The 16,061-nt window shown below is 40.5% G+C and overlaps 1 protein-coding gene across 9 annotated transcripts in view; it reads right to left on the reverse strand.

The window, feature by feature from the left end:
- The window catches only part of diaph2 (diaphanous-related formin 2), a 447,791-nt gene that overhangs the window by 171,044 nt on the left and 260,686 nt on the right, over nucleotides 1-16,061 (reverse strand). For all 9 annotated transcript variants that reach the window (XM_037780358.1, XM_037780361.1, XM_037780360.1 and 6 more), the window contains 3 exons: nucleotides 13,586-13,687; nucleotides 10,050-10,289; nucleotides 2,010-2,139 (listed from right to left, as the gene is read on the reverse strand). In XM_037780358.1, coding sequence (XP_037636286.1) covers nucleotides 2,010-2,139; nucleotides 10,050-10,289; nucleotides 13,586-13,687 — 472 coding nt within the window. The remainder of the gene's footprint in view (nucleotides 1-2,009; nucleotides 2,140-10,049; nucleotides 10,290-13,585; nucleotides 13,688-16,061) is intronic.

Below are 16,061 nucleotides of genomic sequence, written 5' to 3' on the forward strand. Positions count from 1 at the left end.
TTCACATGTAAAACAACACCTAACCAGGGTCTGAAATTAAGTCTTTTTTCCTCACCTGCCACTGTGACAGGTCACTGAACATTTCTACCGCCCACTCAATTTTGTTTTCTGCCAATTATGAAATCTATGTAGAATTGTAAACACTGAGTCAGTGGAACATTAAAGGTCCCATATCGTGCTCATTTTCAGGTTCATACTTGTATTTTATGTTTCTACTAGAACATGTTAACATGTTGTAATGTTAAAAAAAAAACTTTATGTTTCTCATATAGTCTGCCTGAATATACCGATATTTACTCTCGGTCTGAAATGCTCCGTTTTAGTGCATTTCAACGGAATTGCGTTGCTAGGCAACAGCTTGGGTCCATGTTTACTTCTTGTCAGCTAATTTTATTCACATACAGTGCAGCAGGAAATAAACTGGGACACAATTAGAATGCTTCGTTTAAAACTGTGAAATGGTCTAAATATTGTAGATTTGTGACATCACAAACGGACAAAAATCCTGACATCTTTTTTTCAAAAGCACAGTTTCTGAATACAGGCTGTGTGTATTGCTCTGTGGATTGAACGTTTGATACTTTCACAGTATTTATACAGCACTTAAACCTACTTTATAATATAATAGACATGAACATCTATTTTTTTACAATACGGAACCTTTAATCCCTGGCTTTTTAAAAATAACATTTCTTAATATGACGAAACTATATCTGCCATGGTGGCAGGTGACCTGGAATTTGTGTAGAGACATGGCGGCCGGCTCCGTGTAGAGGACCTGCTCCGTATGTAGATATAAACGGCTCAATCTAATGTAACAAAAACATGACGATTCATATTTTCAGGTATTTTGCTTTAAGCTGAAAAGGAAACTTTGTTTAATTTTCTCTAGCTAGTTCACCGGATAGGAGACCAGAAGCTTGTAAAGGATCTGAAGATACTGGTTAATAATTCAAAGATGCTCTACTGTTTCTACAGGCAGTAAAAGCTTTTCAAAGACATGTAGTGGACCAGCACATGGCCTCTCATGTGGTCAATATGTTCCTTTGTGCCTCAAAGTACATCTGATGAAATTGATTTTTAGAGGCTCATCATTTACCTTTTTCTCATTCATCTAGCTTCAACATACTAACGACACCGTAAAATATATGGAATAAAACAACAAATAAATGTGGTAAAAAAAAGTCTTAATGGTACAAAATAATAGAAAAAAAGATGCAGATTTTTTTTAATATGATCACTGGCCTATTAAACAATGTTAACTCTTCCTTTCATTGACCTGTAGGTGCGTTAATGTCTCAAAATGTAAACAGGAAGTATCCTTTACTGTTACAGTATCCCATTGAAAAAACTGTTTAAGTGTATGTGATAATCAATGAAACAAGTGAAGCATGGTGTGCCCACAGTTAACTGTTTTATGCATCCCTACTCCTTAAATAGTTCCTGAGTCTTCAGTCAATTAACTGGCATCTCCTTGAATAATTCATTTCCATGAAATGACAAAGTTGATATGATTCAAAATGTGTGCATACAGACATCTAAATATATACAGCGCGTGTAGACTATTCAGTCCACTTACACAATGGCTGGCAGCCTCAGTCAAGTGCATAATTAGTTGAATTAGATTAAATAACCAATTACGAGACTAACAAAGTAAATAAGCCTGCAGGGATTCCACCAAATGCTTGAGAATAGAATTAGAGTGGAATTAGTTTATTGACAGGCTGAATGACAGTGTGGTCAAACAAACAGCTCTATTCCTGTCACAAAGGGAGAGTGCTAGCTGTCGTCAAGGGATGGAATAGATAAGTAAACGGTGAAAATGCGTTGAAAAGAAATATAGTGCAATGCATTTATGGATATGTTTTGGTAATGGCATTGCCCACAGTAAATACACTAGCATTTTCCCAGGCTGTATTCATTACCAGATGATGTCGGTGCTTTTATAATGTACGTGCGGGTACTGTGAAATGTGACGGGCCTCAATACATAAAGACGTAGAGACTTACCTCTGCTGGCGTCCTCCACGTGCTCCAGTTCTTCTGGAAACCTCAGAATCTCTTGGTGACTCTCTTCACACTTCTCAGCAAGGAAATGAAGAAGTGTTGTATTCTGACTGATGGATTTTGTGTCTCGGAGCTAAAAAAGAAATACAAGAAAAGAAAAGAAAATATTTTTTTTAACGCAGAATTTTCAAATGTACTACACACATGTACTACACAGCCTAATGATTAAGGTGCACACATGATGGTAACAATCATGGTTGCAAGAATCAAGTACAAAGTCTGTTTGTGTCCTCTTAGGGGTACGGCCACCATGGCCGCCTAGATAATAAGGAACTGCATGTAAAAAGGATCCAGTGAACTGCTCTGTCAATCTCCAGTATCAAATGAGGGGCAGGATAGAGACACAGCATGTGAGGAGATATAATAAAAATGCATTATGAGACATAACACTTTTGCATCCAATTACAGATGGCTGAAAATACAACCACATATACTGAACAGTACATACAAGACATAGAAAGACATACATAAACTGATGGTGCACACATGAGAATAAAACAGTGCGGCAGGAAAGTTTGGATGAAAGTACTGTACCGTGTTTGCCAAGTATATATGTGTGTGTGTGTGTGTGTGTGTGTGTGTGTTTGTGTGTTCATACACAGAAGCTGGAGTCTCCACATCAAACTTGTTCCATATTCATTCCCCACCGTGATTGCCATGCTGTTCGAATGGCATGCTGGGAAAACTAATTAGCACAACCCACCTCTGTGTACTCCTACTGATAATATCCGCGCTGTAAACAGCCTGCATTTGGACATGCCCACATATGTGTGCATGTGCAGATGCAAACACATGTGTGTGTGTGTGTGTGTGTGTGTGGGGGTACATACGCACACACACATTTAGGCTATAGTGAATTGAACAATTACAGGCAGTCAGAGGCACGCCGTCACACACCAACACAAAAACACACATACTGTCATTAGATGAGGATCAATCATTTGCTCACGTTGGGTAATCACAATTTAATTTCATGCATTTTAAATTTTAATTTGTTTATTGTTATACCCCAAACTGTCATTACCAGGCAAAAAAGGTGCATCCCTGGTATGCCGATTCCATCTGCTAACTAATATTAGCAATAAGGAGAAGGTAAACTGGGAGAGGTAAAACAAAAAAAAACAATTTAAGGATTTGTAAGGTGTTAAGAAACAGTACTAATTCTACTTCTGTGCATCTCTAGATTGTTGCATATTGACCATAGTCTCACTGATATAATGTGTTAATGATTTTAGAGCGGTATCTTTAGCCTGAACTAATATATTGTGCACACAGGAGAGGAGAATGGGAACACTGTGGGGTTTGACTCATTCATCGAGTGTGAATGGAGAAACCATGTGGTGTCAGGTCATTAAAACTATCTGATGAATCTGGAAGCATATTAGCATTGTGAGGTGAATATCATTGACATAATAAGACTGGACCGGTCCACAGAGCATGCATATTCACTAATTCATAAACAGACTACTCTAATTGTTCTACCCAAACCTGTATTTTTAATATGTTCAACTCTAATGAAATAATTTGTACAGTATAAATTAATGCTTATCATTTTCAATTTTAATTTGAAAGAAAGTCTGGGACTGATTAAAAAACAACAACAACTGGTGAAGCTTTAAAAATACCATGTGAAGCACAAACACTGCGTAGTTTAAGCATTTTTATTATTATTGTATGGGACTCAGATGCCTGATCAGCAACGTATTGCATTTTCTCTCTTTTTTTTACCGTGCACTATGTATAACAAGTATTACTGGAAACATTCCCTGATCCGTCCTCGTACCAGGAGGACCTAGAGTTGACTACTATTCACTATTCTTCCAGCAGAAAACTGCTGTCAAAACCATTTTAAACTGATCTGCTCCTTCTAAAAAGTCTGGGTATTTTAAAGCCAACAAACAAAATAAAATGTTTTTATCGGCTAAACATGAGGACCCTCAAGGTTTTAATATGCTTTTAAACACAATAAAAAACAACCGGGCCATTGCCTTAAAGTGTGAGTATTAAAAGTCTGAAAGTGTGCTGTCCAACACTTTAACCCTGATACAAAATACAAGTTAAATCTTCGGGAATGACACTACGCGGAGTCTGGAAACATTGAAATGTGTAACAAATACATGGACATCAAAAACTAAAACCCTCTGAGACCCGCGATCCCGACCGACATTGGTACAAACTATGTAATGCTAGCTTGTCAGGAAAGAGTGCTCGCCATCCATTTGCCGAAAAATGCAATTGTTGCAGAAATTTCCAAATGTCAAAAGTTTTTGTTACCAGATCACAGAATGGGTTGTTCTATGGTGTTACTCAAGGTCTTGGTGTCTTAATGTGGTATTTTGGAGGGATTATTGACCATTTTTATCAATTCTGGAGTGGTAAAAATTGTTAAATTTAGCACCAAATGTGTAACAAAATGACATCAACCTAAAAATTACTGCAAAAACTGAGCATGTGATTTGCATCATATACTTCCATTATAACGTTCTAAACCCTTATAAACTGTTTATTTCTGATACATGACTAGAAGAACGTGACACACAGTGGTGAACTGCATCTCAAATTAATCTTCAGGTTCCCAGCGTTCAGATGATGTACACAACTTGTATGTGACACATACAGTTGACCTGCTATCTGCCCCGAAAGACCCCCTGTTCCCCCCTAAAAAAGACAAAGACATGTCTATTGTGGGGCTCTTTGTGATAATGCCATGTTATGGTATATTTAAAATAGATTTATGTGATTGAGACACTTGAGATGTCCATTACACATTAGATCATTTATAAGGAGACTAGTTTATATGGCAGTAGCAGATGGACTGTGTTTTTACACATAGCATGTTGAGATACAAAGAGCTGTTGTTGGTAGTGGTAACACATTCTGCTAAAGGCCTCTGTAAAGGCAGGGGGAATCCTACATAAAACCTGAGGTGCTGATGTTATTTTCACACTATTTTGCATCAGCAACTCCAGTCAATGCAGCTTTAAGGTATCGTGAGAACTGTGCCAGGGGCTGTGGAGCAGCTGTGCACAGGTTGCAGTGAGCCGGTCCGTGTCAAAGTCCAGGGTCATTATTAATCCTAGTCCCGGACATTTCAGGTTTGTGCTAAAAGCCAAAAGTGAAAAAAAAGGCTTTTACTGTCAGAGCTCCTAAGCTTTGGACTTGAAGACTTTAGGCTACCTGGAGCTTTACCTAAATCTTTTCTTTAACACTACCTATATAAAATGCCTTTTTTTTTTATAGCTGCCATTTTTTTTTTACTCTAGCTGCTTACAATGTGTCTTATCCCATTATGTTTTAAAAGCGGGGCTGGATGGAGTGCATACAAATGCCACTCCTTCAACAGATCTGTTCATTTGAAATAGATGGGAAATGCTGCTTCATTACTGTGTTGCTCAAAGCAGATTCTGAACAGTGATATCATTCAATCTTTCAGAACATAAATTGCCTTGAGGTGGCATTATTTCAAATCCCTCACTAGTTAGTACGATACATTCCAATGTATTCAGCATTTAGAGTGGCAAAGGTATATTACAAGCAAACACACCTCCACTTCCACTTAAATATCCAGATTGGAAATAAATATATAACACAATAATTAACTCCTAACAGAAGAAGCGGCGATGGGAATATAGAAGCCTCGCGCTAACAGAAGGATTGTCGGCCCTTGATTGCTCAATTTAACTTCTGAAGATGGAGCTGCAGCACAGGGCAAACACATTGCACAATTGCTCATATAGTTACATGTTATACTTTATTAGAAGAAGAAGTATATACTGTAAGCTGCAAAAGAAAACAAGGCCGAGGAACATAGTGATTTAAATGCACACATGTGCTGTGGACATTTTGAAAGCGGGACACAAGGTCACATTGGTGTTGGGTCGCTGTTAACCAAGTCAAGTGCCTAATAGGTAGCCCGTTCTGTTCAACTTCAATTGAACACAAATCATTGCCATGTGGTCTTTAATTATTAAGCAGAGTCTGTTACAAGTGTTTTTTTTTTTTTCTCCCTCTCAGTGAGATGGGGATAAAACCCAAGAGAAACAATATTTCTTTGTTTTTGAGTCATGCAGCAGATGGTTTGATCCATTTACCCAATATGGTTCAATATGGAAACAGTCTCTTCTATATTCTTAATTATCATGTGTATTTTTCTGCAGTTTTATTACAATACTTTGAAAAAATATAGCTAAAGGAACAGGGTGTAATATTTCGGGGGGGATCTATTATCAGAAATGGAATATAATATAAATAACTGTTTTCATTAGAGTATAATCTGAAAATAAGAATCATGTTTTCGTCAGCTTAGAATGAGCCCTTCATATCTTCATAAGGAGACCACCAAGTTGCACCTCCAAGTTTCTACAGTAGCTCAGAACGAACAAACCAAAGACTGGCTCCAGCGAGAGCCCATCACGTTTTTACTTTATCTGAAGATCACCGTAGTTCTCCCACACGTTGTGAAACTACGGTAATGTGAGCCGCAGAGTCCAAATCCGTTGTACCGCCAGCCGACGTCTGACTTCCAAGTCGATCAGACTGTTGTCAGACTATTAAATGGGCTTTATCAGTCTCTATAAGCCCCGTTGATGTGGGTCAATAGGGTCCTACTACACTCACTAGTAGGTTTCATCATCTATTAACATGGTAGATCACAGAAAGAAGGTATAAAAGAACACGACAATAACCTCTAGCGACTGTAGTAATTATGACAGGAGCAGAAGCAGAAGTCAGGCGCTGTAGTAAAGACAATGTGAAACTCCATAAGGGGTGGAGGTTGGGGACAATGGATGGGACACAAAATACAGGGTTTTCACCCAGGAGACCAGAGTTCACATACGGTGTGAAATCAACAATGTGTAGTTGTATTTGTATTCGTAGTTATTGTAACCAAAGGCACAATGTTTTTCCCTAAACTTTCACTTTTATAACGTAGTAGGCCCCTACTGACCCACATCTATGGTGCTTATAGCGTCTGATAACGTCTATTTAATGGCCTGATAACAGTCGAGTCAGGTGGACTTGCGTTGCTCCTAAAGTAGCGTTATTATGGTAAGGATGGCCTCTGAGCGAGACGAACGGTGTTATCACGATTTTAAACTTGTCGGCTCATGTTACCGCAGTCTTGGAAAGGGAGGAGTGAGCGCAGGGATACTCAGTTGGTCTGCAATCTGCAACCACACCACTAGATGCTGCCAAATCGTACAAACTGTCCCTTTAAAAACTTTCCTATCATTTGCTCACACGTTTTTTCACACTGTGACATGAAATCCACATTTCACTGCTGTCCTTGTAAAGCTTGAGCAGTTGTTCAGCTTGCAGAACATATGTGACCAAGCCGGCTCCCAGGAGATTTGGGTGTCCTTGGCAGGACGCGGGGGCTGTAGTGGAGGGCTGAAGTTGGGTCAGCCTGTGCCCTTCCCCTTGCTGCTCATTCCCATCATCAACCTCCTCCTCCCTGATGAGCCCATTAGATACCCTGGACCTGCCACCCAGGGGGCCATTTACTTGATTGACTAAAGTGAGAAAGCAGACTTTTTTTCTTGTCCATCTATAATGGCCCAATCAGCCCCCTGAGGCATTACCAGGCTCTACACTGACACTCCACACTGATTCAGTCAGCTTGCAGGAATACGACCGGCACAGTGAACTCACCACACTAAAGCCCTTTTCACACCTGCAAGATTGCTGGCTTCAAATATGTGTGTAAGGCGGTGGCTTTTGGCATTCACACTTAGGTCTCCCATATGAAGAATCCCATGTTGAGTGTTTCCACATGACATGACTGCCCCATTTGACATGATGGTTCTTCTACTCATAGCAGTTGTAGCACTGCTACAGAACAGCAGAGAGTTTGAGAAGAATGCCACTAGACATAAAAGTGTTATAAAATCTCACAGAGGCGGCCTTAAAGATGGATTTTGTAACTTGTTTTGGTCGTCTATCCCCACAGCTTAATTGCCAATCTTAGGCAGCGCTGGGAGGAGGCTTGCCCCCTCTTCAGCACCCGTACGAGTTCTCGAAGCACTCTGTAGGCCGCCCAATAAATGTTCTTATCAGTTTTATCATCAATTAGATAAGACACTGGATACTGGTGCCTATGCTACAAAGCACCACGGTGCCAAAGCTACTTTAAAGGGACAAGACAACAAAGTAATCTTTTGGCTCTCAATAAAATCCTAATTTGAGACATGAGCGACGCATAAAGTCTCTGCCCGTCTGTCAGTAGCAGCTCCTGGGGAGCTGAGAGCGACTCGCTAACCTGCCTTCACCAGGCTGACTGACAACAGACATTCACTGAGCCAATAAAGTTTTCATGTTGACTCCATGGAAAGAAATCAACAGTGCTTGTAGGCCTATGTATTGATTAATTGATTTTATTTCCCCGCCCACCGTAGCGATTGAAGGGAATCTTCATTTTGTGAAACAGGCGAGCTCACAGACGGACCGGGAGCCTTGATCAATCAATGGAATAATGTTTAATAAGTTCAAAACACATACAGTATAGAGTGGGATATTTGATGATTGATTAAAACAAATGTCTATGCAGATTACGCTTCACTAAACGCGCCAAAAATCTGCCCGTCACAGAGTCCGTATCGATTGATACATTTAATAAAATTGAAGCACGATGCGCGAGTGACGGACGTCAAAAACGCTTCCAAACAATGCTTTCAGTGGGGATTAGCCTAAAGTAGTCTCGTATAGCCTGACCTATCTCAACAGCACTTTGTCAGCGCTAAGGCAAGATCTGGCTCCACACACTATTATCCTGGTATAGGGGGGAAAAAAAGCTTGTTTGTATTTCTTTAAATCAATCACAATTGTCTTGGCGGCTGGCGCTAAGCAGCAACGGTGGGCAGCAACGGTGCCCTTGCCAAATAGAGAAGGGGAGGAGAATGACGGCTGAAATAGGCAGCCAATGGCAGGCTTATACCTACAGTCTACATCCGGTGAGTTAGACTATCCTGTAAGCAGTGGGCATGAAAGAACTTGGGCAACTTGGTCTGATTTATTGATTTATTTGTTTGTTTTCTAAGCATTGTGCATGAGGCAAGGTTTCAGAGTTTCCGTGGAGATGTAGGGGAACAAACCCCTCAAGGAATCTCCGAGAGAACTTGAATGTATTTGTCATTTATATGACTTGAGACTAACTCATTCATAGAAATCTGTTTGAAAAATTATATGAATTTGTCAAAAAAAAAAAATCCAATTTCCTTTTGCATAAAAAAAACAACTAAATGTGAAATTAGAGATTAATACACGGTCATCTTAGAAATTAGGTCGCTGATAAACTGTGTCAAAATATGTGTAGACTATACACTGCAGAAAATCATTCTCTGGTCAATGTGTTCAGTCCTGTTAACATATCAGTATACTCACTACAGTCTTTTTTTTTAAAAACCCACACCATCTATAGAAAAGCAGCTACACTTCTCACCATTCATCTTTTTTTGCTATGAACTAACATTGTATGTGTTGCTTCATGCACCTGCAACCCTGTGGCACTTGTGTCAGGTAGATAAAAAAAGGCTGCCAAAAGACTTGACAATGCCTGACGAAGATCTCTGTTAGATCGAAGCGTTGCTTCATTAAAATTGTTGGGAGCTTCCTATGCTAGGTGTGGATCCTGTTTTCTGATTTTTTGACTAGTGTCAGGTAGAACATGGGTGTGAGTGTTGCAACAGGTAAGCTGTGTTCACACTGTGAGCGACACAACAGCCCACAAGTCATTATCAGTGGAAGCCGGTGACATGAAGCTACAAACTGACATTTGTCTCTGCGTGACAAGTGTGACATGTTACAAAATCAGTTGTGCTAGTCTCAACCTTTTCAGCTCCAATGACCTCAAACAATCACATGCTTTTGTTTCACCCTGTTCTGTTCCATCTAAAAAAATGGCATTAGCCAGTTCCCAGTGCTATTTTATGACATAACTACGTCAACGAGTGCTTGAGCATGTGGTGCGCTGTGGTGGTGTGTTACCTTGCAGAGGAAGTTGACGTTGAATCCAAACGTCTGGGCGTTCCTTGAGCCGGCATTCATGTAATTGCCAACCAGCAACACCAACTCCAGCAGTCTGCTTAAGCTTTCGCTCTTCTTCACCTCTTCACAGGCAAATGTCACATTCATGATGTCCGGCCGGATGTTATTCACCTGCTCCTCAAACGTCAGCTTGAACAGAATGCCGTTGAGACGTGGTCGTAGGAGTTTGACTGAACTCATCTGAGGGTATGAATGAAAAAAATATATATGTAGTAGTACTTTGTATTGTATACAAACAGAAAAAACAACAGTCAGCCAGATGCACACTATGTGTATGTTCAGGGTACAGCACATGTTCAGCTTGTTGAAAGTCCCATATTCTGCTTTTCACCTATGTGGATTTTCTTGTGCACTTACTTTTGAAAGGGTTGTGTCTAGAAGGTAACCTCCAAGTTGCAATCATTGACCTAGAATGGTTAAGGTTAGGCATTGACCTTGAATGGTTAAGGTTAGGCATTGACCTTGAAAGGTTAAGGTTCGGATAGGTCGTCAAGCAGCGAGTCTCGTGAGAGCTTTCACACATTTTCGCACCTTGAGGGTTATCTTCTAGACACAAACTTTTGACAGCTCTCCTGGAAATTTTATGGTGAGAGCAACCCAACATGGCCACCTCACTAACAGCACTATATATCATTGCATTATTTGCGAAATCGAACCTTTAAAAACATATGTATTAAGTAAAGAGCAAAACTTGATAACACTACAAGTCGGGGCTCACTTGACAGGCAAAAATGCACATGTTAGACAAATAATGCACTCTATGTGAACAAAATGTATTTGCATTAAGGCATAAAAAGCTGTGACTATTGTGGTTCTCAAGCATGAATTGTGCTCCTCACGATCTCAGAGTTATTTGAAAATGATTTTAGAACTTTTCATAACGTGACGGAGCAAAGACAGAGATGAAATCCTATAAAGTTACACCACCTTGCCATCACCGTCCATCATGTTGAATTTCCAGTGTAATTACTGCTGCGACTAGTTTTAATGAACTGAACATCAACGACCCTCTTTAGCAAATGGGATTAACCTCTTTCCTGCCTCCCTCCTGACTTTCTTATGGATAAAGGAATCTCCCATTAAACAGATTTGTCAGAAATAATATAACAGCCTCAATCAATACTTGTGGGCTTAGGAGTGGAATCACTGAAGCTAGAGAAAAATGATAGAGAAAAAAATAGTTATGAAAATGGGAGGGAATTAAAACAAATAGGGTTTTGGCTGTAAGATATGTGGCAAAGCAGCAACCACAGACAAATTGTACAGATTGCCGCATAATCCGTTGCTTCAAGGCAACCTTCAGATCCAACCCCATAATGTTTCATTACTGCTCAAATTTATTCATGTGGACGGGCAAGTTGTCTGTCAAACAACTCCCCCCACACCAACATATACCCACCCACCTCACGTCCTCACACACAGGCGTGTGCGTACACACACACACAAATAAGCACACACGCTCATCCCCTCTCCCTCGCTTGAATTGATTTGTATACAATAAGGAGAAATCACAATGAAAGCGAGCACGTCGGTGACAGCTCTGGCAGTGAAAAGCTCGAACATGGCTTATTTCCCAGGGGAACTAAATAGCTCTGCATTGAGGAGCTACTTCATCAGTGGGGAGGTATGTGATCACAAAATTGGTGAGATCACGAGGGAAACTGCCACCCCCTGCTTCATTACATCTCCTAAAAGACAGGCAAAAAAAAAAACGAGTGAAGAGAATAGCTAGGGAGATGGAGCACGTCTGCGACCCTTGGGTCTAATTGAACATTTCTTTTGTAAAACTGTAATGTACCTCTATGATCTTGTTGTAAAGTTAAGTTTAGAGATAATACTTCCTTTTACTGTTGCTTAAAGTGCTGCATATTCACTTGGTAAATGGATGGCGAGAGCATTTAATTAAAAAGTAATCACAGCTGTAACTAAGTGAAAAGGTCAGAACAGCTTGATGATGTACTTCCCTTCTTCTGCAGCTGATTTACAGTACAACGCTGCCTTTTCAGTCACCCCTCCGTAATGGGTGGAATTCCAGGAAGAACGCAGGTCGGTGTGAAAAGTCAAAATGTCAGCGCATAGCTGACACACACCGCAAGATTGGAATCTGAGTAGGTGTGAATTAACACAGGTTGCTGGATAAAAACAGGTTGACGCGAGACAACTTTAAAAACCTCCATTGTGTCAATAGATAAGGTCAAATTGCAGATTGTATATAAGAAGTGGACGTAGTCACAGTGAGTCACGCGTTGGTTTATGGACTGCCGTTTTGAAGCCTTGAGTTCGGCATTTTGGCCGTCGCCATCCTGATTTTTTGAAACCAGAAGTGACACGAGAGGGTGGAGCTAAGTACAACAAAACGCTGAGCAAGACATTTTTAGGCGACCTAAAAGGTTATAATTAACTTTCATGACTAAATGAACATCATGCTGTATTGAAGAAGACTTGAAACTAGTGATTGAGACCATAAACTCATGTTTACAATGTTTACTGAGGTAATAAATCAAGTGAGAAGTAGGCTCATTTTCTCATAGACTTCTATACAATCAGACTTCTTTTTTGCAACCAGAGGAGTCGCCCCCTGCTGGCTGTTAGAAAGAATGCAAGTTTAAGGCACTTCCGCATTGGCTTCACTTCTCAGACCCGGAGGTAGCCCACTGATTGGGCCTTAAATGTCTACCTACTTATTTCCAGCTACTTTCTAATCATTAATATTTGTCTGGTGAATACCTAGTTTTTTGACTGAAAAAATATATTACTCTGTAAAGGCTATACTCCAGGTTACCCACAACAGTATTTATCCTGTTGCTGCAGAAGATAAAACTGTGGCTGGTCATTGTAAACTGATTAGAGGATTAGGATACATCCCCAAGCTGGCTGACTGCAATGGCATGCTTTTCAAAGAACCTTATTACAGACAGGATTCATAGCCTTAGGGTATGATTTTATCATGAGAAAACATTGACAGTTGATGTAAAATAATATGGCATTCCCTGAGTTCTTGTTGCTGAATCCTAATCAAAAATGATTGTAATGTTCTTATGAAGAGTCAAAAGTGCTTTTTTAAAAGCATAGCCTCTGTCATTTGGAAGTTGGGTTACAAAACCTTTTTTTGTTATTAAATATGCCCTTTATATTGTTAGATGTTTTAATTAAACATTACTGCACATCTCAGGGATGTATCCCTCTAAATTATAAATTATAAATGTCCTGGTCCCTTGCTAAACTGCTGTCCAAATCCAGCAGTGTGCTATAAAAAAAAAATGAAACAATACTGGAGGAAGACAAAGGTGTTAACGTGCAGTGTGTGTTTGTGAGTCCGTGCGAGGTTTAGCGAGACCGAGAGAGTGAGCAATGAAGAAAACTTCTCAACTGTGTATGCTTGCAAGTGTTTGACTACTGCAGACTGGGAGTGTGATTGTGTGTACTGTGTGTTCTCTCTCGGGGCGATCCAGTAGTCACCAGGAAATTATACTCACCACAATGCCAAACTGCTCCGACTCCACCAGCTCTTCATATTCACCCTTTAGTTCCGCTAGCGAATTCAGCTCTTTCTGCTCCGGCAGGTTCTTTATCAGGTTCTACAAATGGGAGAGCACACACAAACACAGACACACACAGAGAGAGAGAGAGAGAGAGAGAGAGAGAGAGAGAGAGAGAGAGAGCTACTGTTAATGCAAATCTGAGAAAATGTTCTGTCCATGTCGGGATAAAAATCACTTCACAGACAAGGATGACAGGGTGCATCACACAGCAGGAGGAGAGAGGAGGTCATACAAGCACAGCTGACGAGTGTGTTTCTATTCAACTTACCCAGTTAGTTTGAAAAATAACTTTTTATAGATATAGGCTGTATTCAAAACCTCCTACTACATACTACTGATGAACACAGTATGCGGTGTACAGAACATACTGCGTTCCTGAGTAGTATGCAGTATGAAACGGTTAAAGCGATGTATTTTGCAGTATGCTAGACCAGGCTTTAGCCTTTAAACCAGCACTGGACAAAAAAAAACAGAACTCGCACCACTTTTGCAATATTATCGAAAAATACAACTTTGATTATTTTATTTATGTTATGTTTGTTTATTTTATAAGATACTGCAGGTTTAAACTATTTATTCTAACAGCTCAAAGTCAGACGAACCGGATCATCAACGAGGGGAGACGGTAAATATGAAATATTGATCCACAGCATTTACTCAAACTGCTTTTTCAGTTACAGCAACAAAACAGTGGATAGATATCCCCACACATATTAGAGTAATGTTAAAAAGGTTAATGTTGTCTAAGCAGGTATCTCTCTGACCCGTAAGAGAGATACCTCTCCTCTTCCCTCGCCACTGCCTGCAGCTCTGTAGCCGGATTGTGAACGTCACTGGCCGGCCGGCCGGCGAGCGAGCTGTGCCCGCGGGCGATTGTGGAGGTTTTTCATCTCCAAAAACGCAGATAAATAAATCCCGTTAATTAGTTAATAAACTATCTGTCAACAAGGAAATAAAAGCCCCTCGTCTACGAGACCGGTCTCTAGAGAGAGCTCCAGCCAGCTCATAGCGGGTCTGTGAGCGTGAATGGCCAGCTGTCATGGCAGTTTGCGGAGCTTCTAAACTCTGAAAACAGTGGAGCAAATGTTCGATTCGGCGTCTAATATTGTAACATTTTCAATATTTAAAATTGACACAGTTGATTTCTCGCCTCAAACATTTTCAGAAGTGAATTTAGTGATGAAAAAGCTACGAAAAATGTAAACAACGTGTCGTTTTTGGCTGCTGTTGTTGTTGTAACCATAGCTTGTACCGTTCCAGTGCTTTGCATTGTGGGATACAGTAGGCGAGGTAGACTGATCTGATGAATACTGGAGATTTTTTCCAAATCAGTACTGCAGATTTTGCTTTTGTTCACATACTGCATACTACATGCTACATTTTGGCCAAATCAGTACGTACTACTAGTATAGCATGCGGTTTTGAATACAGCCTTACAGTTCAATCCTTTCAGATAGCTTTAAATAAGTATGTGCCCTTGGGTGCACTTTTCTAGAACCATGGAAGAACACATACTCATAAGGCTTGTCATACATTTGTGAATGAATACAGATTATATGAAAACCTTCCTTTGGGTTCTGACACTGTCAAAGAAAACGTTTTTCATCCCATATTTCTATCTTTATTAGATTTCAGTGAGAATGCATAGAGGTTTGCTGGTGGTCTGGTAGGAGGATAAGTAGATAAGGTCACATAATCACTGCTCACAGTTGGCTTTTTACTGTGACAGTGGTGGCCCTTAGCCAATTACCGAACATGTCAGGGACCTTCAGATAACTGACCTTCTACTGCATAATCCACATCACCTTGCAATTGTCTTAAAAGTACATGCAATGGTTTTGCCATTAATTTGCTACTTGTCTGTTAAATTCCCCTTGCAGAAGCAGAACAAAAAAAGATGCTGCTGGTGGTGAGGTTGAAGATTAAGATGGAGATGAGGAAGATAATGGGAGGGGCTGTGTTTTCTGTAAATGTTAATTGTTTGTGTGAAGGTCAGCCAAGTTAATAAAATTGACCACAGCGACTTTTCCCTCTTTTTCTCAGAGGAGAAGAAGAGGAAGAGGTGCCCTTTTCCAGGTCTTCACAAAGCTTCCCTCCTCATTAGCTCCCCAAATTTATTCAGCGGGGGCCGACTGGCGCAGGGTCACGTGGCCAGATGGAAGCCTCGACAGGGAAAAACAGCGAGTAGACGCTTCTGCTGGGCCACGGGCCTGGCTGACCACTCTACAGACCTCGGCACCACGGCCAGTGTCTGCTGCCCACTAATGATGACATCTCTGTCCTTCCCTCAGGGAATGCAGCGATATAAAAAGTGAGCCATAATGCAGGCCTGGCATTCCTTGTTTGGGAGGGAGCCATTATATCAAATGGTGCTTGCTTTTGCTGAAGCTCCAATTAGGGTCTGCGGCAA

The sequence above is a fragment of the Sebastes umbrosus genome, chromosome 9 (genome assembly GCF_015220745.1).
Source record: "Sebastes umbrosus isolate fSebUmb1 chromosome 9, fSebUmb1.pri, whole genome shotgun sequence".
Lineage (NCBI taxonomy): Eukaryota > Metazoa > Chordata > Actinopteri > Perciformes > Sebastidae > Sebastes > Sebastes umbrosus.